Source organism: Streptopelia decaocto (assembly GCF_964273445.1).
Source record: "Streptopelia decaocto genome assembly, chromosome: 2".
In the NCBI taxonomy this organism is placed as follows: domain Eukaryota; kingdom Metazoa; phylum Chordata; class Aves; order Columbiformes; family Columbidae; genus Streptopelia; species Streptopelia decaocto.
This window is the reverse complement of record NC_138655.1, coordinates 132,264,508-132,288,087: the sequence shown is the minus strand read 5'-3', so window position 1 is coordinate 132,288,087 and position 23,580 is coordinate 132,264,508. Positions and strand designations below refer to the sequence as shown.

Genomic DNA, 23,580 nt, shown 5'->3' with positions numbered 1-23,580 from the left:
CCCCCTCCTCCCTCCGCCCCGCCGCCGCGAGGGGCCTCCTCGGCGATGGGGCGGCGGCGGCTGTCAGCCGGGCGGGGCGGGACGCGGCCGGGGGAGCGCCGCGGCGGCGGCGGGAGGAGCGGGCGCGGGGCTGGGCCGGGGCGGGGCGGCCCGGCGCCGCGCACACTGACAGGCGCTCGGCCAGCAGACGGCGGCCGCGCCGGGGTGCAGAGGCCGCCGCGCACCCGCCCGCCGCCGCAAAGGGAGCCGGCCGGGAGACGGCGTCGCCTCGGCGGGGAGACGCGGGGCGAGCGGCGCTGTGGAAAGCCGCGGCCGCCCCCACACCTGTGCCCTCCGGGGACGGCGAGTGGGTGTACCCGCCGCCGATCACCTGGGATCCCCGCCCCGTAGCGCCTCCGCCTCCCGTCCTCGCCCGGCTGGGGAAGGCGCCGCTGCTGCGAGCGGACAAGGGAGCGAGCTCCGGGCGGCCGCAGGCAGCAGGGCCGGGGCCCGCGGGCGAAGCGAGGCGAGCGCTGCGGCGCCGCTTGGGGCTCGACCCCTCTCGGCAGCCGGGGTGAGGTGGGCAGGAGGGCGGCGGCGGCCGCCGGCCGGCGGAGCCTGCGGTGCGCTGAAGCCGGGGCAGGATGAACCCTAATGTCACCTACGCCAGTCGCAAGCGGCGGAAACCTGTGCAGAAAATGTAAGCGGCCTTGCGGGGCGGGAGGGAGAGAGGCTGGCGGGGACTGCGGGAGGGGACCGGCTCCCGGCGGCTCGCCGTCCTGCGCGCACCGCGCCGCGGAGGCCCGGCGGGGGTGGCCGGGAGAGGTGGTGCCTTGAGGTGCCGGCGGGATTTTTATTTGTGTTAGCTTTTTTCCTTTTTTTTTTTTTTTTTCTTAAGAAAAAAGAAAGAGTACCGAGGCGCGGAGGGTCGTGGCGGTGGAAGGAGGGAGCGGTGCCGGCAGCGCGGCGCAGCCGGCTGACCTAGATTGGGAGGCATCTGAGGTGACGGCTCCCGAGCGGTGGCTGCGCTCACCCCACCGGAGCGGGTCCCGCCCGTGGTGGCCGCCGCGCTCCCGCCTGCGCGCAGGGCGCTCCGCACCGCTCCGCACCGCTCCGCACCGCTCCGCACCGCTCCGCACCGCTCCGCACCGCTCCGCACCGCTCCGCGCGGCTGCTGGGCGCTCAGGTGTCTCTGCCGCGGCCGGAGCCGGGAAAGGCTCGTCCGATTCCCACCGTTTAGGGCTATTTTTAGCCTTTCTGGGAGGGGTGAACCAGCTTTAACCCTCCGGTATTCCATTAGATGTTTTTATTTGTTCAGCTCCAAACAAACCGAAGTGCTGCAGGAGGGGTCAAAAGGCTTGGAGCGGGGGGGAGCGTCGGGGGTGTCTGGCCGTGGGGTGGCTTTTTCTTTATTAATTTATCTTTGTGAAACTCTGCGAACAGCTTAGTGCCTGAGTAATTTCACATTAGGCACCTGCTGTAGGTTTGACTCCTAGGCTTAGCATGTTTTGCTGAAAGAGTGCTCTCACGAGAGTGATTTTTTTCAGGCTAGAGGAGATGCTTAACTTGCACTTTCAACTGAAAGGAAAGAATCTGTAGGTCATGAAAAGTAGCAAAGCTAAACTACTGAGTCGCAAGAAAAATAAGCTAACCATGATGCAAATCTCAAAAAACCCCCATGTATTTCTGTGGGGCATTTCTGTTAATATAAAATAACTACCAAGACTGTAAAAGCATTAAAGGAAAGAATGACAAATATTTAATGAAGTTCTATTGTGAATGTTATGGCTTCAGATTTATAGCAGTTAACTGTCTTGGTGGCAAGGAAATTAGAATGACTGCTTGTTTCTTTATGGTTGGAGTTGTTAGAATGAGTGCATGTATGTAGCTGGGTTTTTACCCTGCAAACTAACACAGAAAGTCTAGAAATGTGGTTTTTAAAAAATTCCCTTGCTAGAAGATACATTCACTATGAAAAGAGCAGTGTTTGCTTTTTTGACCATTCATTTCCAAACAAAAATGTTCAGGTACCAAATTAAATTCACACTGTACAATCTGTTTTTAAGAATGAAATGAGTTGGATTTTTTTTGTGAAGAAACAAAAATGTGTTGGTGCTATTTGTAGACTATTAGCTGCTAAAGGCAAATCTTAAGTTCTGGCTGTGAAAGGGTGAGGTGTTCTGTCCTGCTGGTTAGTTCGCTTAATGTCTGGCTTATTAAATTCTGGTTAGTCTTGGTTAGAGGATGTGAAACTTTCTCTCTCATGTTACTCTAGTATCTACGTAAGTAATCCTCCATGTATCACCTTTTATCTAAGTTGGCTGAGCTTCTCTGATTAGTTGAACTTGAAGCTTTTTTTATTACTAATGGAAGTCATTTATTTATTGAGGGACCTTGTCTTTTTGGATCAAAGGGAGAACTAATGTTTCTTCTTAAAATAAAAATACTCATATTAAAATAGTTTGCTCACCCAATGGAAGTGGACGCTGATTATTAACCAGCCTTGCTTGGATTACTAGAAGTTATTTTAATCTAAGATTAGTTTATCTTTCATGTAGAATGTATCTGTTTATTTTCTGCTCATACTGGTTGCACTCTTTGGTTGTTTCTTCTGTTAGACCCACCCTACAGAACATTGTTACTGGGTCAGAGGGCTCCAGTCTCTCACATAACTAATTACAGACCATACCTTTAGGCCAAAAAAAAGTGAGAGAAGCAAGAAGCTTTTGTAACTGATAGGGGGAGGGAAGATGTTCTTGCTGTTCATTAATAAAGATTTTAAACTTTATAAGCAATTCCAGTGTGGTGTTTTTTGTCTTGTGGTTTGACACTAAAATGATTTTGGAATTTCCTCCCCCCAATAGAATTCTATAGAATGTTTCTGTAGACAGGTCTTCTGATATTTTATTTGCTAGGTGTGTAACTCTGAATGGAACATGATAATTGGTAACCTGTGGCAATAGGCAGCTGGTTTATAGACATGGAATAAGCTATTAATATAATGCCATAGTTGCCATGGAATAAAATGAAGTATAAAAAAGATACTTCTTGCTTCAGGTGCAAACCAAACAACTCATTAAAGCCATGGTAGTAAATCAAAACCAGTTTAGGAAACTCCCCCCTGCAACTCCCTGTTCTTGTTATGTGCTATGTAAAAGACTGAACTTGAGAGGGAATCTCAGGTTATTGCCTGACAGTGCTGAGTGTTGAAATGTTTTTTTTTTTTTTTTCTTTTTTAATTTTTTGATTCAATAAGGAATTACAGTATCACAGCTGAAAAAGAAAAGCAATCATGGGGAAACTTAATAGGCAACTGTTCCTGCAGTTAATCTTGTTATCTTGTCATCTGCCAGAAAAAAAAAAAAAAGCCCGCTAAACCATGTGCACTCCAATTGCATGTAATATGCTACAGAAATCACTTTCTTAAAACCTTGGAGTCTTTAAATTTCCTCCCCATTGAGCGTCTGAGCGCTGCGAGTCCCCCTGGTGGCTGCACGTCCGTGGGCTGCTTCACTCCCCACCGAAAATGGGGGAGCAAAGAGTGGCCCCTGCATCTCTCCTTTTTCTTTTGAAGTTTTGAATTCCTTTTCTCTAGTGATTATTAACTGACCTGCTGAATACTGGTATTGTGGTAGGAAGGATAAAATGCAAGTTACATGGAAGTGAGGTTTACTGTAGATAGACTAATATCAGGTGAAGGGTATTCTGTGAATGTAGATCCACCTTGTAGGTTCTGTTTTTCTGCCTACTAGCTCTGATTTGCTTTGTTTTGCTTTTTTAGGTGATTGGATAGGAATTGTTTTGCATAACTGGGTAATTGTAATAGACAAGGAACGGGGTGGTGAGGTCTAAATGTTTCATGCTATGCAGGTACAAAGAATGTAATGGCATGTTTCTTTAGCAGAGTAAATAAGAAATTATGATACGGTTTTGGTCTGTGTTAGCTTAAGTGTGTTTATCATATTAAGTAATCCAGAGAAAAATGTTTGACTGCTTGATACTTAATTATAAGTAGACAGAGTAATTTCAGAAAGCAGTGCAGAGATATTTTAAGTTAAAAAATGAAACTATTTACATAGTCTTTCAAGGCAAACAAACAAGAAGTGCCAGAACAAGCTTTCAGAATGGAAGTTCATCAGAAAAGAAAAATAATCATTAGAAGATTCCTTGTGTAAAGCAGCATCTGCCACAAACAGCAGTTTGCACCTCTTTTTTGAAATCAAGACACAGTTGTTATCATACATGGAATAAAAGTACTATGTATAAATGATAACCTTACTAGTCTTGGAGTACCTGTATATTACTTGTAGACTGCTACTTAAAATTCACTGTTTAAGTTTCTTGCCTTTTTTTGGTTGGTTTTTGGTTAACATTTCTTGCAAAAGTATCTTTTTTAGAAAAAGAATCAGCAGCAAATGCAGATAACATTGTCAGTAGATAGGAACTTTTTTTTTTCCTCTGCCCAAATAATCTTGACTTTTCATCTTAAACAGTAATGAAATATGTTAAAACCGAATGTGAAACTTTAATTCTTGGTTGGTATTCTGGCTCTGTCACTCTGTTCTCCTTCATACACCAAAACAACCTGAGCAAACTAAATCTCTCTTTACTACTGAGGACCAAACAGTTGCCCGGCATCAGACCAGCAGCATGCTGCCGATTGAGGTTTTTAAGTAAAAACAACTTTATTCCTTCAGCAGCCTAAATCTTTGCTGCTTTTATTGCCTGCTGAAGGAGCCACTGGAAAGGATCTCTTGCTCCTTCAAGATAGGCTGACAAGAACTTTTGATCCAAGAGGTCAATAGTCTGTGTCATCTCTGTTGCTTCTAAAGAAATCACTGTCTGAATTTTCAGTAGTTGTAAATTTGGTGTCAGAAATAAGAGTAAGTGCTTAGGAGTATTGTTTGGTTGCTAACAGAAATACAGAATTTTGGAGGATGTCACCTATTGTGATACTTGCTTAGTGGTAACTGATACATGTAATATACCTGATCTACATTGAATTAAATAATATCCATAAGGATAACATATTTTATTGCATGGACTATTAAATATGCAATTAAAAGTATAGGTAGCTGAAAAGATTAAATCCATTAGCTAGGTGAAATGTATGTTCTTCCTTGTGTCCTTTTTTTCTAAGCAATAAAACAGTTCTGATGAACTTCTATTTAGTGGTTTGGGTTTTTTTTACCAAGTTCATTTTTTTAACACTGTATCTTTAGTGTTCTTTTTGTGCATTCTTTTATTTCCTGACGTCGTTTCACACTTTGGTCTTGTTAATAGGTATCATGCCTTTCAGTGCTTGTTTTTTTTTCTTTTCAGAGTTTTTGTTGTCATATTACGAACAAAATAAATTTGTGCTTTATTTTTATTTTCTCAATTGCTTGATTTACCTTTAAAAATACAAATTAGTGTGCAAATATTGAAACTTGTTTTGGCCTTTTGATCATAATTAAGACTCAGGTACTTGTCCACTTCCCTTATAATAATTCAGTGTTGTTAATGTCTGTGAAGGCACACATGGGAAGCATCTGTAATGAAAACTTCTGATGAAGTAGTCTATTGTAGCAGACCTGTAAAAATAGTAGTCAGGTAATGTTATTATGGCAAATCCTTTAGAACTGTTAAAACAAGAATTAAGAGTGCTTGCTTGTCTCACAGCTGTTGGATGAGAAGGACTGTAGCTCAGTTCAGAGTCACTGTGTGTACAGAGACCTCTGGCCTTTGATTAGGGAATTCAGATTTCCTGTGAAAGGTAAAAGATCAAGAATTGAAAGATCAGCTTAAAATGCAGCCCCTCCCTTAGTATTTTTTTTTTTTTTCTTTTAAATAAAATGCAAGCATGGTTTTAATCTTGACATAGCTTGGAACTTTCGAAGATAATTTTCTGCAACGGAGCTAGAGCTGTCTTTAGCATCAGGGGTTTATGTAAGTGGATGGAAAATGGTTTAGCTTGCTACTTATGCCCCCGGCATTTCCGCCCTTATTCCCTTCATCACTAAAGGATCCATTCTTATATAACAGACTTTAGTTGGGTGACAAAGGGGGAAATTAGGGAAAATCAATGTTTGGTTTGGAGGGAGAGAACATGGTAAGATTTTTTTGCTGCAAATACCACTGTCTTACTATTCAGAAATGTTGTTTGCTACATTTAGAAAATCCTTATGCTTCAAACTAGTTAGAAGTAAGAAAGAGAAATCATTAGAAAGTACAGCAAAACCAGTGAGATCTAACTAACAACATGATAACTGCACAGTTGCATATTTTTTCAACTAACTTGTCAAATTGATTATAGGAGTTTTAAACAAAGCAGAGGGCAGTTGAGAAAATGGAGAAGTCTGGTATTTATTGCTGATTTAGTTGGAAAAAATGAGTGGTTTTGAATGGTTTTCATGGGGACCTCCACTTTTCAGAAGCAGACCTGTTTGATTTGATAGTAGTGAGCTATTCACTGATCGTTATAAATTAAAATTTGGAATTTATTATTCTGTCTCTGCCTTTATGGCAATTTACAATTTACTTCATAAATATTTACTATCTATTAATGTTTGCTGACTTTTGAACTTAACAAAGTAAGTTACGGTTGTATTTCAGCTGTGTTAATCATAGGGCTTATACAGGGAAATATCCTGCCAGGATAAGAGAATGTGAAGGAAGCTTTACTAAGTTACTTTAATATTCACTTGGGGATATGGTGACCTGCAGGACTTGTGACTGAAGCACATATCTAAACAAATAGTTTGTCATCCATTGCAGTTGATGATGAAACGATGTTTTTTTCAAGAGAGAAAATTTTCTTTTTTCTTAACTCATTGGTTTTCCCCACTTTTCCAATGTTTTCAGAATAAATGCTACCAGAAGTGTATCCTAGACAGTCTTTACCCTGCAGCAAGCTTAACTTTATCCATCTGGGAGTTAAGTAGTTACTGCTGGTATGTTGTATTTCTATATGTTAACAACATTTGGCATGATAGCACCTTCAAGTTTCCAGGCTCTGCATAAGGAGCTTTAGTGCCAGGAAACAGGCAACAAGACTTAAGTGCAAGTTTTTGACAAGTGGCACTTCAATAAATAATACCTGTAAAAAAGAAGGTCTTGAATTTGAACTAGCAAGAAGTGTAATTGAAACAAAGGAAAAATGAGAGTAAAAATGTCCATTCTATCACTACTTATTTGACTGGAAATACAAGATGAAATTATTTTCCAGTATAGTTTTTGTTTAGCAGTAGCAAAAATAACTATTGGAGCTTTTGCAGTTTCTCATTGTAAAATTGATCTCAGGATGAAGCGTGGGAGCAGGCTAAATGAAGCATTGAAAAAATTAACTGCTGAAGTCTATGCTCAGTGTTTTTGCGAGTGATACATCTTGCGGAGTCAACATTTCTGTGAGAGCAACACAGATTGATAACTGTGGCAGATCTCAAGTAGAACTGCAATACTGGAAAAGTGAGGATGAATCACTCTAATTACAAAACTGTTTAATATCATAAAATCTACTATGGCTTGTGCAGATAAATTATTTGGTTTCAGTATTGGCTGGTGATGACTATTTGTAATTCAAATGAGTAGGGCTTAAACCTGTTCCTAGACTTCTGCGTATGTGGGAAGATGCGAGTATCCAAGTATCAGGGATTGGACCTTTGGGTGAATGTGAGTGGAAAATAGCAAGTTTATAAAAATTTTATTAAGTAGTTCATAACAGAAAGCTTTTAAAATGGTACTTTGTAAGGTATAAAGGCATGCCTTCATCATGCCATACTCCAATTGAATGCCTTCAGCTGAGAGCCGACTCAGAGGACGAGCTCAATAGTGTTTGCTACAAAGACTTTACTGCCTGATGGAGCTGTATCTCTTGGTGTCCTGGACAGTTTTGGATGCCTTGTGGTCTAGCATATTACTGAAACTTTTGTTGTATTCAGTTGACAGTAGCCTGTTCCAAACATTGACAAAAATTAAGGACACCTGTGAAAAATTGCAACTGAAGTGGAGAAGCATACTGTCAACTGCATTTGTACACAAATATTACTAAAAGCTGTTGAATTTTTTGTAATATGAACGTTTGGAAGAATTCAAGTGACATTTGAGTGACAGTGTAGGAAGCTTTTTATAAAAAGTGCTAAATCTCAAAGGTTTCAAATGTTCATTAGTTGTTCAAGTAACCATCGTGGCTCTAACTGCTTCATTTAACAGTGTGTGTGTTAGGGATGGGGAGATGTAAACTATTTTAGATAATTTTTTTTACAATGGGAAACAAAAGTCACTTGGGAAAAAACATTTTGCTTGTTAAAGTTTAAAAGACAGTTTATAACATTAGGTTTGGCAAATATTGACCTTCATTTTGGGAAGGAACTTACATTTCTCTTGTTCATTTGTTTTTTCCACAGAGTAAAGCCATCCGCAGCTGAAGGAGTCAAGTCCAATCCATCCAAGAGACACAGAGATCGCTTAAATGCGGAGTTGGACCGCTTGGCGAGCCTTCTGCCCTTCCCTCAAGATGTTATCGCCAAACTGGATAAGCTGTCAGTGCTTAGGCTGAGCGTCAGTTACCTGAGAGCCAAAAGTTTTTTTGATGGTAAGGGCTGGGAATTTATTTGTTTTTAGGCTGCTTGTAAAATTCTGTTCATGCTCTATGTTGATTTCAGCTGTTAAAGTACTTAGAACTGTTAAATTTAGTTGTATTTTAATGGAACATCCAGTAGTGTGGGCATATACAATGTAACTGTATAAAGTAAGCTTTCCCCTTTCTTGAAAACCACATATAGCTACTTATATTTCACTTAAATCACCAGCCTCTCAAAATTTCACATTTGAAAGTAGTATTGCCCTTAATGAGTCTTCCAGGCCTTTTGCTTAGACTTTCAAAGCTACTGGAGATTTTTTTTTTTTCCCCCCCTCTGAAAATCATGTAGGATGAGTTCCCATCAGCTGTATGTTTTGCTTAATGATGCATCAAAACTGATTTGACTTTGATTTAAAGTAATTGCTTGTGCCCCTTTCTGTGGTTTATTGCAAAGGTGACATAAAAAAAAAAAAAGAGGCGAAGTCTTTGCTATGTTGAAGCCCTGATTAATGCAGGGCATGAGGCATTAAGATGACAGCTAAGGTCCTCCAGTTGCATGGACAGGTTTTCACTGGCTGCAGCCCTGGCAACGGTGATACGGCAGCGCTCAGCATCGGGCCAGCAGCACGTGTTCTCTTACACCGCCTCGGAGCTGGCCAAGGAGTCCTACTCTTCTCCTTCACTACCTGAGCTGTTGTGTAGGGTGAGGTACCATGGCTGGCTTGATGCCTTCAAAGGCAGAAATTGTCTAGTTTTATTTGCTGGAATAAAGCAGGGAGCTTGTTTTACAATATTATACTAAAGGTAGAATTACATTGATCAGCTGCAGACAATGTTGCTTACAATCGAGTTGATATTAATGTGCAAGTTTAGTTATTTTTACTGAGTTTTTTTGACATAAAAATAACCCCTGTCCTCATTAATTTAAGATTTAGTGTTTCAGCCTCTTGATGGTGGCTCCATACCATGTATGAAAGGACTGAAGAAACCTAACTGCCTAAGAAAGTGTTGCATTTTCCTTCAGGAATACAGAATGTTTCTTCTCATTTATTGTGTCTAGTGGCTTCAGCTTAATAATGTTCACACATTTATATCCAGTGTTTTATTGCTTGCAGAATATATGCAAGTGTCTTGATTTCTGTGCTCATTCAGGACATTTCTTAGCATGGGACCTACTCAAGGCTAGAGTTTGGTCAAATATTTCTAGCATAGTTTTTTCAAATGAAAATATTCGCTCCCATGAAATGAAAGTGTTCTCTTGGCATATCAGTTTCATCAGTGTCTTTGTGACATGTTATCTCAAGTTGACTACTGTAAAACAAATGATTTGACTTGTCTGTGCTGTTTTTGTGAATCGAAAAGGAAGTTCCAGTCTCAATGATTTTTTTTTTTTTTTTAATAAATGATGTATAGAGTAGTAATATAAAATCTTGGTTTCTTATGCAATGGACATACTTGATTTTTGTTGTGGGGTGGGTTGTGATTTATTTATTTATTCTTCTCCCCACCACCCTCCCTCAGTTTGCACTCCAAGGTCCTGTAATAAAGAGGTTTAAGCCTATCATTTCTCTATAGCTAAAGCCATGATTTTTTTTTTTTTCCTATAAAGACCATGCAACAGCCAGAATAGCTTGTTTCTAATTTGAACATGAAGGTAGCTTTCAGCCTTTTACAGCAGTGATGAATGTGTGTTAGTGGCAGAGAAATTATATGTGCATTTTAGGCTGCAATTTAACTATCATGGATGCAGAGTTGAAGCAAACTTAACCTGTGCTTTCAACTCAGTAACATACAATTAGGATGGTATCCACATCAGCCAGACGTATGCAGCTAATGCTACTGTACTGGACCACAGCTGTAGAAAACAGAGTATTTAATTGTGTTATCATGAATTAAGTAGCAGAATTTTTATTTGATTAGTAGCAAAGGACTTTCAAAACAACAAGTGAGTGCATATACTAGGTGTGTTGCAGCAGAATATCTTTCCTGTGGTCTCCATAAAGTAAAATTTAAAAGCCTGGTGAATGTTAAAAGATAAATAACTGGAGACATTTTGAACCATGCAAATATAGGCCATCTCAACCTTTATTAGCAGAAAAAAAAGCTTCTTGCTACTTCTTTACAGGCCTTTGAACTGTAGGATTAAAAATCAATTTAGTAATCACTATCTATCTGAAGGTCTTTAAAGGCTAACATCAGTGACTAAAGTGAAGATAAACAAGAATAACCAGTCTATGACTGTGACAGATCCGCTTTTGAAAATAAGATCTTTTATACTCTTTTAATGTACTTAAATATCATGGTATATTTCAGTTAAAAATTAGCTTCCAAAAGAGAAATACTGATTTAAAGTACAGAATTAACAACAACAAAACAAACAAAAGAACCTCCCCCCCTCCTCCCAGGTTAGAGTTTCATGGTCTGTCTATACAGTGCTCCTCACATAAATGCCATTTTGAAGGAATGTTTTATGTGGTTAAATAGATGAAGGAAGCCCTATAGAATAAATCTGATAAATGCAAGAGTGAGCACTGACTGTCACCTTGAGTGCCTGGACTGAGGCAACAGGTCCACTTTATTAACACAGCGTGCTGAAGTAAAGGGAAACGCTAAATGAATAACAGGATGCAAATGGGGGGTGTGTAAATTCCTGCGGAAAGTAAAATATAAACGTGTAATCAAATGATCTTGCTTGAAAGGAAACTCAAGTTTTTGCTGTAACAATGGATATTTTTTCAAAGAAAACACTTGCATTTTTCCAAGTTGAAATAATCTAGAGTGGATGTCTGGTTTTTGAAGGTGGGAAGTCTGGAGAAAAAAGGAACTGTTTTATGAAAGACATCTCAAGAAGTTGCATCAGTTTGAATAAGCATACCTCACTTTGACATCTACAAGGTTTAAAAGCAAAGTGTATATAAATAAAAGGCATCTCTCCTGTTCCCAGTCATTAAAATGGTACAGAATTCTCTTCAGAGCTAAAGCCAGATGAGTTTTTCCATAGTGTTGGCTAAAATGCAGTAGACTTCTGCATGCTTACCATATTTCAGGTTGTAGGAAATAGGTGTACATAGGAATACAGAATATATATATATATATATATATAATTTTTTTTTTTTCTATTTCTTCCACAACATTTAACCATCTTCCTTTCCTCTGTTGGAAACTGATTATATTTTGTTAAGCAGTTGTTGTAGTCTGTTAGCAGTAGCCATCAAATAACTTCACTAAGTGATCCTTCTGTATTTTTACCCCTTTAGACACACCAGTTCAATGATGCTGTAGCTGTCTCTGTGGTCAGGTTAGTCTCGAGTCTACATAGCGTTAAAAGGCTTTCTGTATCCCCATGTCAAGCATACCAGCATGCTCCTGTGTGTATGAATTTGACCTTACAGTTCTGTAATCAAGAAATTTCAGTAGTGGCTTAAATAACGTCTCTCAAGTCTGTTTCTTTATAAAAGTCAAAGTTCTTGCGTGGTGACTCAAAGCTAAGAAGTGATTTAAGGTGAAGTCGCTTCTCAGCTGTGCAGTGCTATCTGCCTATACTGAAGTGGCTTAGCAGTCCTCAAAGTCAAACAGGTTAAATTAAATCACTGCTGGAGTATTTATTTTGTGGGTGTAAGATACTTTCTGAAGGTGGCTTAAGGCAAACTTTGTGTTTTTGAGAGACTAGAATAAATCAGACAACTGTCTTCTGACAGTAAAGAAAGACTTTATATGTTGTCCTAGTATTATTTTACTCCGTTTTGATGCTGAGTGCCCATGGATGTGTGCGTTCAGCGGTGAAAAATGCAAAGTGGAATATGGGACAACAGCTCTTTGTGTGGGTGCAGGTTAGTGTGAGTTCAGCATCTGGAGCACAACTGGACGATCATATAGGCATAGCCTGTGCTCCTTGTGCCTACTAAAAAGAAAAAGCCCTTTTGCCTCTAGCTTTGGTCTTTATATGATGAATTGATAGTAATTTAAATACTTTGCTGTAAGGAAGAATTTTTATAATGAGTCTTCTTGGGGCTTTGTTGAAGTGGTTAAATTAGAAGGGATAAAAGTAGAGTTCATGTGATTTATCACTTTTTTTAATATTGGGGACATGATTTTTCTTTCTAAAGATATAATAAGAATTAAGGAGAGGTTTGCAGAATCAAGAATGAAGTAGCTGTGCTGTGTGTGTATCAATACATTAGAAACAAAATTTAGCATGTTGCTTATTAATTATGCTTTCATCCATTTCACTAAGAATTCCTGTGGTTTAAAGCATGTTTTTTTTTTTTTCCCTCTTGCTTATTGGACAGTGTTCTGCAATTACAGAGGAAAATTTCTGCTCAAAATTAGTTTAGAATTGGTTTCTTATGTTGTATGCAAGTGATTCTGGCAAGCACAGCAATAACAAAATAATTAAGAATTTTTTCCAGTGAGTTCGTATTGCCTAATTTTGCTTTGTAATATAATTAACACACATTCTTTGGCTTAACATAGCTTAAATTTGCAATGCACCCATTGTCATCACATAAAATATGTTCTTTGATATAGTGTGTTTTTCTTGTGATGGCTGATGTTCTATCGTACTGTGTATTACAGAGAACAGACTGCACATGGTTCCTGCTCTGGGAAGTACTGCTTAAGATAAGATGTACAGATGGGAAAGACAAGCAAAGTGGGAGACAATGTATTTATTCTGTCACATTGAAAAGGGCTGCAACGTACCTATGGTTCAGTGGGCATAGGTAGCCTTTCTGCTGAGTGTTGAGTGCTGGTCTGAAAGTACAAAACTCAACCATGAAGGCCAGGATAATACTGCAGATCTGGCCTGACTTGCTTTTATTTCAGACTGTTGCTATATTTATCTGCCTTGCTTGTCTCATGCAGCTCTCCTCATGTATTTTTTGGAAGGGGGACTTCCCTTTAATGTCACCTTTTGCTGCTGCTCTTGCTGCTGCCTCAGGAAAAGCCCAAGCCCTCCAGGGTAGAGCTATGGAATTGGGCTGCGCTTACTGCTTTCAGGTGTTTATGTTGCCATATAGGAGTTTACTGTTGCCAGCAGCTTCTGGTAGGCTTGACTGGCCTTGCTTGATTCATTACTCTGTCCTGAGCCATTTTTGTATTCCCAAGGTGGAAAAAAACCCCGTAGTCTGAAGGAGATTGTTTGTGGCTTTTGTAGAACAACATCTGAATTTCATGGAAATAAGTTAAATGTAGCATACACCACATCTCTCTTTTTCACATTTTTGAATGAACTGTTTTGAATCTTGTCTGAGAATGGGAGGGGAAAAAAATGAAAAAGAAAAACTGAAACAAATCAACTGTCTCTTTTTGTAATGTCTTTCCCACTGGCCCTAATCCAAAATCATTACAAAAGATGAACCTTGGAATTGCATTTTATTTCAGTATCAAACTATCGTACTGTTCAAGTTATTTCCTGATCCATTTTCCCCTCCACCCCCAATCCCTTGAGATTCATACTGAGCATTTGTGGCTGTTCTGCTACAGGCTATTTTAGCCTATATTTTTACATTGCAGAATGTAAGTAGGGATTTAGGCTTTGAAGTCCTAAATTCTGATTCTCAAAAATGATAATTGGAGCCATGTAGCAGTGACATCATCCTAAATCTCGAAATGTGTATGTTTTCATTGTTAGATGCTCATTCTTAGCTTGCTCAGAAACATTTTATTTTTAGGAGTGCTGTGTTTTTATGTACATCGTGCAGCTAGGCAGCTCTGTACCCCTATGGACTGATATAAGTGACGTTTAATATACCCCAGACTGAACGTTCTAGGATTGAATATTCTGTTTCTATCACAAAGTAAAAGCTTAATATGGCAATATATTTGCAAGATAAAGAGGAGAAGCCAGGTACAAATACAAATAGTTACTGTATCCTTTATATTTTCATGTTGCGCTAGTTTTAATATTTCAGTGATTAATGTTAATCATTGTTAGAATTACCTTTGCAAGGAAGAGAAATAAAAGGTTATCTCTTGTCTGCCCTATATGTATCATTTTATCGAAGGTATATGGAATGTCAGTGTAGGAGCCTCTTATGTTCCCCGAAGCTGTTGTAAAATTTCTTGAAAGCCCTGTCCCACTATGCAGAGCATTTGTCTTTGCTCTATAGCCCTTGTTACTAGTGAGATTAGCTTTAAGCATACTGTTCTGGGCTTTGCTCTGCATACCTGTTGTAGTGAATAGTCTCTTGTTTGCAAAAAGAGAGCCTAAAATATAATTTATCGTATGCTAACCGTGTAAGTGTGCTGGAGTTTTACATTGTTAGGATTAGTATGAAATTCAAACCCACAACAGGCAGCAAAATAAAAAGCCTGGCTTTGGGAGATACTGCTGGTTCTGTGACGCTGTGTGTTCCAAATCTTGTAGTCTTTGTTTACATTTTTCTTACTATACTGTAGCATCTAAAGATAATGAGCTTTGGGACTTTTTGTTGTACAAACAACATCAATTGTTGATCCCTTCTCCAAAGACAGTTTGACTGGAGAAATACAGTTAGAGGTATCACCAGGATCTCAACATCTGTCTTCCATGGGCTTTGTGATTCATCCATTTGAATTTGTGCAAGCATAGTTTGCTTGACTATGACCTTAAAAATGTCCTGGTAATTTAAGACTTCAGCATGAATACACTTTAAAAATGTGTACAAATAATCTGTTAATACTGGAGTAGCTTTTAATGCTGTTTCTGCCTCTATGACTCAGCAGTTTTCCTCCTGTGTGTGCTTGTTGATGGCAGAAATACCTTGACTTTTCCTGTTTGACTTTATCTGTTTTCTGATAAGGAAATAAGACTTGCCTGTATGACTAAGCTCTGTAGATGTTTACAGTTCTAGGTTATAACACTGTTTATTTTTCCTGAGTAAACAAAAACTTTTAGCTCTGTTGAAACAGTTTCTGCTCCATACATGCTTTGGTAGAGCACTAAGTCGTTAAAGAATTATTCCTTTGTGAATCATTTTGGCAACCTGGCTAGATAGCCAGAAGTTAATTCCAGTTACCAGAGCTCGGTTGCTGTAATGGATTAATTTATAATTTCTTTTTAAGATAATCTGAAAAAAAAGTAAAATAAAAAAAATATTTCAGAAGTGCTCTTCGGAGTTTCACATGATGTTTAATACCTTTATCAATAATGTAGATGAGGGGATTGAGTGCATCCTCAGCAAGTTTGCAGATGACACCAAGCTGGGCAGGAGTGTGGATCTGCTGGAGGGTAGGAAGGTCATACAGAAGCATCTGGACCAGCTGGATTGATGGGCTGAGGCCAATTGTACAAGGTTCAACAAGGCCAAGTGCTAGGTCCTGCACTTGAGTCATGACAACCCCGTGTAGCACGTCAGACTTCAGAAAAGGTGACTGGGAAAACTACCTGGCAAAAAGGACAAGTTCTATGAGGAGCAGTTGAGGGAACTGGAGAAAAGGAGGCTGAGGGGAGACCTTATCGCTGTCTACAACTACCTGAAAGGAGGTTGTAGCGTGGAGGGTGTTGGTCTCTTCTCTGAAGTAACAGTGATAGGACAAGAGGAAATGGCCTCAAGTTGTGTCAGGGGAGGTTTAGATTGGATATTAGGAAAAATTTATTCACTGAAACGGTTGTCAGGCATTGGAACAGGCTGCCCAGGGAAGTGGAGGTATTTAAAAGATGTGTAGATGTGGGGCTTGGGGACATGATGTAGTGGTGGACTTGGCAATGCTAGGTGAACAGTTAGACTTCATGATCTTAATGGTCTTTTCCACCCTAAATGATTCTGTGATTCTATGTATTGATGCTTCCTGGGAAAAGCCTCCCAGGTGTTCCTTTACCTCAGTGCAGTGATGGACTGTCCATGCTCCATGTTTTAACAAGGTGTTATGTTAATGACAAAACTTACTATGGTTAGAAACTTGAATTAAGTGAACTGTAAGAACCAGAATAGAGTGATCTGAAACTGCCTTAAGAAAATGTAGGCTTGCTGTTTGCCAGCTGTTAACATTAAAGGGGAAACAGAAATAGGAATTAGTTGCCTTCAGTGATGCATACTAAACTCTGTTTTTAATTGAACAAAGAGATGCTCATTTTTTTCCACTGAATAAGTGCTTCTTGAAATTCAACTCATGTGTCTTTTGAATTGCTTAGAACTGCACACTTTATGCATGGCATCATATAATGTTCTAATGCACCAAAAGACAGATATATTTGGCTCCTCAAGACAAATTCTAACTGATTACATAAAGTATGAATTTACTGGAGCAAGTCCGTGACCTGGGTGGTCAAATATTCTAACTCCTCTATCAGGCTTCATTGTCACTTATTCAGTGGTTCAGTTCCTGTGGTACTTGGTATTAACTTATCGTTTCTACAAATTGAAAGCATAACAAATGGATGATGATTTTTAAACAATAAGTAATTTCTGATTAGCTTTATGCGTATAAACTTTATGCATTGTTCTAATGTATGGAAAAAAATAAGTTATAAGAAAAGAAAACTCTGTTTTAGGAACCAAGGTTCAAAAACCAAAAATATGATATGTGGGTGCCTCTGTGCATCTAGACTCAGCTTCTCATAGGTCTCATTCCACAAGGAGGTCAATCTCTTCATGTTCTCTTTTGACTTTTCATCCCTCACCTCAAAAAAAAGTAGCAAGCTTTTTTCTCCTCTTTTTGTGCCTAAAGCAGTATGACATAGGTCTGATGGTAAGTTACAAGCATGCACCTCTCGCTGACTTTTTCTGTAGAAGCAAGTAAGAGGTACCCAGACAAGCAACTGAATGGGAAATGCCTCGGAAGAGAAGCGGGTGTGCCAGGGTATGGTTTTGATGATTCAGCAGGTGACTGTCATCTCTGTTATAGTTCTAGAACAAGAGTTCATTGCCTCTAAGCCTTGAGATGAAACCACAAGCAGTATATGGTTTGGTATGTGGTTGTTAAGCTTCGAAACCCAAGTGAGAGTTGGCAAATTTGAACAACTGCATGTTTCCTGATATTTACTTTTCTGTTTTAAAGTAAATAATAAAAGCAAAAGTAAAGTTATATTCCCTATGTGTGTTTAAAAAAAAAATACTGAAATCCTGAACTATTACTAAATTTCTGGCATCAGGTGACTAGGTACAACTGGCTAGCTATAAAAGCACTGTACACTAATTCCTGTTCTGCCGGGTTATAGTTATGTCAAGTACAGTCATTCTTCAGGGTTGTTTTTTTCTGAAGTCCAGCAAGCTTGCTCATGATGCAGAACTGGGAGGAGTGGCTGATAAGCCAGAATGGCTGTGCTGCCATTCAGTGAGACCTCGACAGGCTGGAGAGTTGGGTGGAGGGAAAACTAATGAAGTGCAACAAGGGCAAGTGTAGGGTCCTGTACCTGGGGAGGAATAACCCCACACACCAGTACAGGTTGGAGGCAGACCTGCTGGAAAGCAGCACTGCAGAGAAGGACCTGGGACTCCTGGTGGATGAGCTAACCATGAGTCAGCAATGTGCCCTTGTGGTGAAGAAGGTCAGTGGTATCCTGGGGTGCATTAGGAAGGGTGTGATCAGCCAGGAGGTTAGCTTCCCCTTCTGCACTGCCTTGGTGAGGCCACATCTGGAGTACTGCATCCAGTCCTGGGCTCCCCAGTTCAATAAAGACAAGGAACAATTGGAGAGAGTCCAGTGGAGAGCTACAAAGATGACTAGGGGACCTGGAGAAGAGAAGATTAAGAGGGGATCTTATCAGTCCTTATAAAAGTCTTAAGGGCAGCTGTCAAGAGGATGGGGCCATACCCTTTTCGGTGGTGCCCAACAGAAGGTTAAGGGATGATGGGCACAGACTGAAACAAAGTTCCATCTGAATATGAGAAGAAACTTCTTTGCTTCGAGGGTGCCAGAGCACTGGAACAGCCTGCACAGAGAGATTGTGGAGTCTCCTTCTCTGGAGACATTCAAAACCTGCCAGGCTGTGATTGTGTGCAACCTGTTCTAGGTGAACGTGCTTTATCAGGGGAGTTGGACTAGATGGTCTCCAGAGGTCCCTTCCAACCCCAACGATTCTGTGATTCTCTAATTTTAAGTTGAGGAGAATTACCACTGATGTATTAGAAGCTCAGAAATTCCCAAAAAGCATATATTAATAGATACCATTGATCCTTCTCAGACCAGGAATAATAAGCTCTTCCTGATCCTGCACTTCATTATACTGTAAACTTCTGTATTCTTCCTGTTCCTCAAAAATGGCCGTTCAGCTCCCGTATAACTCTCATTCTGTCTCCCTTTTAATTTCCTGCAGTCTGAGAGCCTGATGGAGATATTCTGAGCAACAAGCACAGAGATGCTTGTAGGCTTTAAGGGAATGAGCTTTTATTGCCTAGTGGTTGCAACAGTTTCTGGGTTTTTTCCTTTTTTTTTTTTTTTTTTTAATTTCTTCTTCTTCCTCTCTTCCTCCTTTGCTTTTTCCCGTCAACTGAGGAGCAGTGGCTTCTGAAGCCTACACATGAAGTAGCTTCAAAGTGTCCTATATAGCACAACTTGGGAATATCTACATTAGGTAGTGCAAGTGTTTGTTTGCACGAAGATTTAAGTTTTCCAAATACAATGACTGAAGTCTCATTTTTGGAGGTAGGCACATGTTTACTTAGTATGGTGTTTCTGGAGTGATTTATTAGCATGCTGTGAACCAAGTTCAGCATCACTCAGTCACTTAAGAAAAAAATATACAACTTGCTTGTTGGTTTTTCCTTCTACTTAAGAAAACATAGCACTGTGTTAAGTACCACTTTGTGGCAACTGAAGATATGTCCCCCATTTAAGGGAGGCTACTGCATAAACACTTAACATTTAACACTTGATAATGCTGTTACTCTTTTTTTTTTTTTTATTTAAAAAGCAACATTAAAAAGGATAGGAACATATAAAAAAAACTGAGTTCAACTGTCCTTTGCAGAAGTTAAGTTGTTTTTAGTCCATGTTGTGAGCAATTCAATGGTGTATAAAGTTTTTCCAGATCTTTAAGAGGAGATTTTAAAATTTTATATTTCTTTTAATCTTTTAATGGTCTTAAGAGAAACACCAATCTGCTTCAACAAACAGTTCACGGCTTGCTGAGATGCGTTTTGGCAATGGGTAAAAAGAAGGTATCCTATGAAAGTTGAGGAAAATTTCATACATAATCTGATTAAATTTCAAGTTCTTGCATTATGTGAATGTTTTAAAACCGGTTTTTATACCTTTATCTTATATACGTTAGGTAAATCTTGTAAAATATAATGTATTTAAATTGCTTTTAAAACCAGGAAGTGTCTTTCTCCAGTGTCATAACTTAAGCCATGTTTAAGCATGTCATAGCTCTTCATGGGTCTGATATTGTAGAGAAAATTCAATTACCCTGCAACTTACATTCCACAAAGCATTTTGCTCTAAGCATGCAGCAGACATTTTTGATATAAACCAGCAGGGTTGATTAACATCATCTGCTGTGTAATGAACTTGATAAACTGTCCCTCTTCTGGTGTCTTGCATGGAGGACTAGAATATTATGCAAGGTATTGAAAATGGAATTAGTAATACAGATGTGAAAAAAAATGAATAACTTCTGGCCATGATTTTTCTTTAGTTGCTAATACAACTTTACTGTTCGGTGGCAGTAAGTTTTATAGATGGTAGAAATTTTATAGATGGTAGCAGCTGTGACTTCAGGAGCGGGATTCAGCCAACAGTTTCTAGATTTGTTGGTGTGGGAGGAGAAAATAGGCAGTAAGAGCTCATGTATTAAACTGTTGATGTTTATGCTAGCTGTCCATTGTAATGAATCTAGCACTAGAATGTTTTGGTATTTTCAGACTTGTAACATTTCTGGTACCTCAAAAATGTCTGTCAAAAAATTTTTGAGGATAAGCCTCTGACATTATGCGATTTGTATATTTGAGCTGAATTAGATAAAATTCAGCAGAACACTATCAACAGACTTTCCAACTGCATTTGTATATTCTGAAAATGTTTTTAAACCAACACTTAAATAACTCACTTCAGAATCCAAGAGCAAAATAGGCATTTGCTTCTATCAAACCATACCAGAAGAAAAGGTTACTATGCGGTTTCAGTTCATTATAAGTTGTGGTGTTTCTGTTGCTGTTGGAATGTTTTTGCATTTGTGATGCAGAAAGAAACACTGAGAAAATGATTTTTTAAAAAATGTAGCTAATTTCTGGGACTTCTGAGTACTATGTTGTGCAAGGTGGTTTCCTGCTCAGACATAACTTCTGCTTGCTTAATTGAAAGTGGTCACAGTAGTGGGAAACAGGCTTAAAAAGACTCCCTGATCTTGTTTTGCTGTACAGGCCAAATAAAGGTTAACTGTTGTAAACAGTTAAAGACCTTGATTGTAAAGAAAAAAAACACAACAATATTTGTGAGAGTGGGCCTTTGTGTGCAAGCAGATCACCCTTCACCAAATGGATTTGAGCTGCCGGCTCATAGAATGTGATTTAGGGTATGCTCAGAATCAAAAGTTGGGGCAAAATTTCCAGAAGTGTTGAATGCATTTAATGGATCAGTTATTGAATTTCTTACCTTTTCAGCAAATGCTTTTCTAGTAAAATGTATACTTAAAAAAATTGGAGCCAAGACTGGAAAAAAGCAGAAAACACTTCTACAAAATCATTAGGATGCTTGGCTAAAGAATTAAATAAAACAGACACCTGGTAAAAGAGAGAAAGCTATAAAATCTGTGTATACAAATGAGAAGTTTAAAAGCATAGTTAGAACAGCATTTTACACTAAGCAATAAGGAAGCCTCGAAAAACACAGAATGGTGGAATATTGTAATAATTATTATAAACTGTATAGGAAAAGATAATTCGAGCAACAAGTTGGATTACTAGTAATATAACAAATGCAGTGAGCCTTACACTGCCCCCTCTAACTTAAGAAAGTATTGGGAGATACTAATGAAAGAAGTGGACATGCCTGAGCAGGCAAATGTTTAAAATTAATATGACATCAGGCTCTACCTGCTATGTGTGCAAGAACACTGGATGAATATTATAAGCTTTTTTCTTGCAGGATTTGACTCTGTGTGAACTGGACCTTAACAGGAATGTGACAAAAAACTTGCTCAAAATGGGGAAGCATAGCTGTGTGTGAGGAACCTTAGCAAGTGTTTCTGTTCCACACTTCCTAACTTCAAATTACTTTGCTGTCATTTTGTGTCACCTGCAACATCTGTTGCAGTTTGTTTGTCTAGTGCAAAGGAGATGTGTTTCTGGTCCTACCATTTACTTACGTTTCTGTTCATCAGTTCAAGTAGCTGTGCTGAGGAGCAGCTTGTGTTGTGAAATGCATCTCACCTCTGGAACACCATGGCTCAAACGAGTTGCTACCTCTATATACAAAGACATGTTTTTGGGAGGGCTATTCCGTTTTACATATAGTTTTGATTCTGGCGTTTAATGGAGAGAGACTCTATCTGAAGTGCAGAAGTGGGGAGGGGTGATCCAATGACTTTTTGTGCTTTCCTCTGACTGAGATCTCATACCTGACTGTGAATCACTAATGTGGTGATATGCAGCTAAGACGCTCCCTCATTTTTAGCCCTTCACCTTATTTTCCCAGGTTAAGCTCTTAATTGTCCTAGGAAGGAATATAGCCATGTTCATTTTTGCCTGTTCTCTTCCAGGAAGCCAATATGTAAGTTACTTTATAATCTCTTGGAGAAGACTTGTCTGATTAAGAGCCATAAATGGACATGAACAAGGAGGGAAGGCATTATCACAGAATGTCAGGGATTGGAAGGGACCTCAAAAGATCATCTGGTCCAATCCCCCTGCCGGAGCAGGAACACCTAGATGAGGTCACACAGGAAGGCGTCCAGGCAGGTCTTGAATGTCTCCAGAGTAGGAGACTCCACAAACTTCCTGGGCAGCCTGTTCCAGTGTTCTGTCACCCTCACTGAGAAGGGGGGCTGATTCAAATAATATGTTATTAAATGGCTGTAACTTTTGAGAAAACACTTCAGATTCAAACCTGTGTCAGGGAAAATGGCCTTTGCAGAGTCTTTCAGTGCTGTTTGAAGTAATGTGCTGCTTGAAACTTTGTGGGATCTTATCTGTGTGAAATTGGATGGGAAAATATCTGTCTCCCTTCTCACTTGGGTAGTGGCCCCCAAGCCTACAGTTGCTGTCTTTTGTAAAGTGGTTTGCATTCCTTTCAGGATGAAAATAAAACACAGGAATTTACACTGTATATAAATATTTCCATACTTAATGTATCGTCCAAGTATTCTGAAGATTCTTTGGCTGCATAAGCCAACCCCATACCCACAGCCATATTAGAGCCATATTAAATTAAATGGAAGGTACAAGAGACTTCTGGAGGAATTGCCTTTATTTTTTTCTTTTAGCAAGGTACAGCACAGACAGCACAGCTATATTTCAGAGACTTTCAGATTTTCTGACTCCAGGTTTCACGTTGACACTGTCTGTACAGCTGCATAATGCTTACAGGCATCTTCCCAGGGCTTCATGATCTTTCCCTGGAGGGAATTCCTGCCTTTATATAGGCATTTACTGACTTTACACCTTTTCTGATGGAAGAACATGGTAGGTGCTATTAGGACCCTTCTTAGCATCAAGAATTTGAACTCCACATTCAAGGGACTTCTAAAATACAAATCATACCACTAAATGCTCATAGGCATACTTCTGAGGATTAAATCTCCCTTAGCTAGAAACTTAATGCTTAAAAGAAGGTGTAGCTCATTTGGCAGCATCTCTGAGAAATGTAAGGAATCAGTTGTGTATGTTAATATCTTTATATTTTTGTGTGTGATTTCACTATTACAAACAGTAGGAACCAAAGCACTAAAAATAATCCCTAAATGCTACTTTTTGTCAAAAATCAACCTAGGAAATAATCAACTGTTATTATGGGTTATTTACTAAATATAGATATAAAGACCACAAACAGTACTCTTTTCCTCTCAAGATATTGATAATAGCCTCAACAGATTTACATTTGTGTAATTTCTGGTAACTCAAAAACATATCTCAACCTGGTAAATTGTTAGCAAATGCAGTAAGTTTGAATATAACATTGCT

General features: G+C 39.4%; 1 protein-coding gene across 2 annotated transcripts in view; it reads left to right on the top strand.

Annotated features, from left to right (window-relative positions):
* The first annotated feature begins 215 nt into the window (after positions 1-215).
* AHR (aryl hydrocarbon receptor) overlaps positions 216-23,580 on the top strand; it is a 64,738-nt gene continuing 41,373 nt past the window's right edge. For both annotated transcript variants that reach the window (XM_082045725.1, XM_082045726.1), the window contains exons 1-2: positions 216-679; positions 8,364-8,551. In XM_082045725.1, coding sequence (XP_081901851.1) covers positions 624-679; positions 8,364-8,551 — 244 coding nt within the window. In that variant the 5' untranslated portion in view covers positions 216-623. The remainder of the gene's footprint in view (positions 680-8,363; positions 8,552-23,580) is intronic.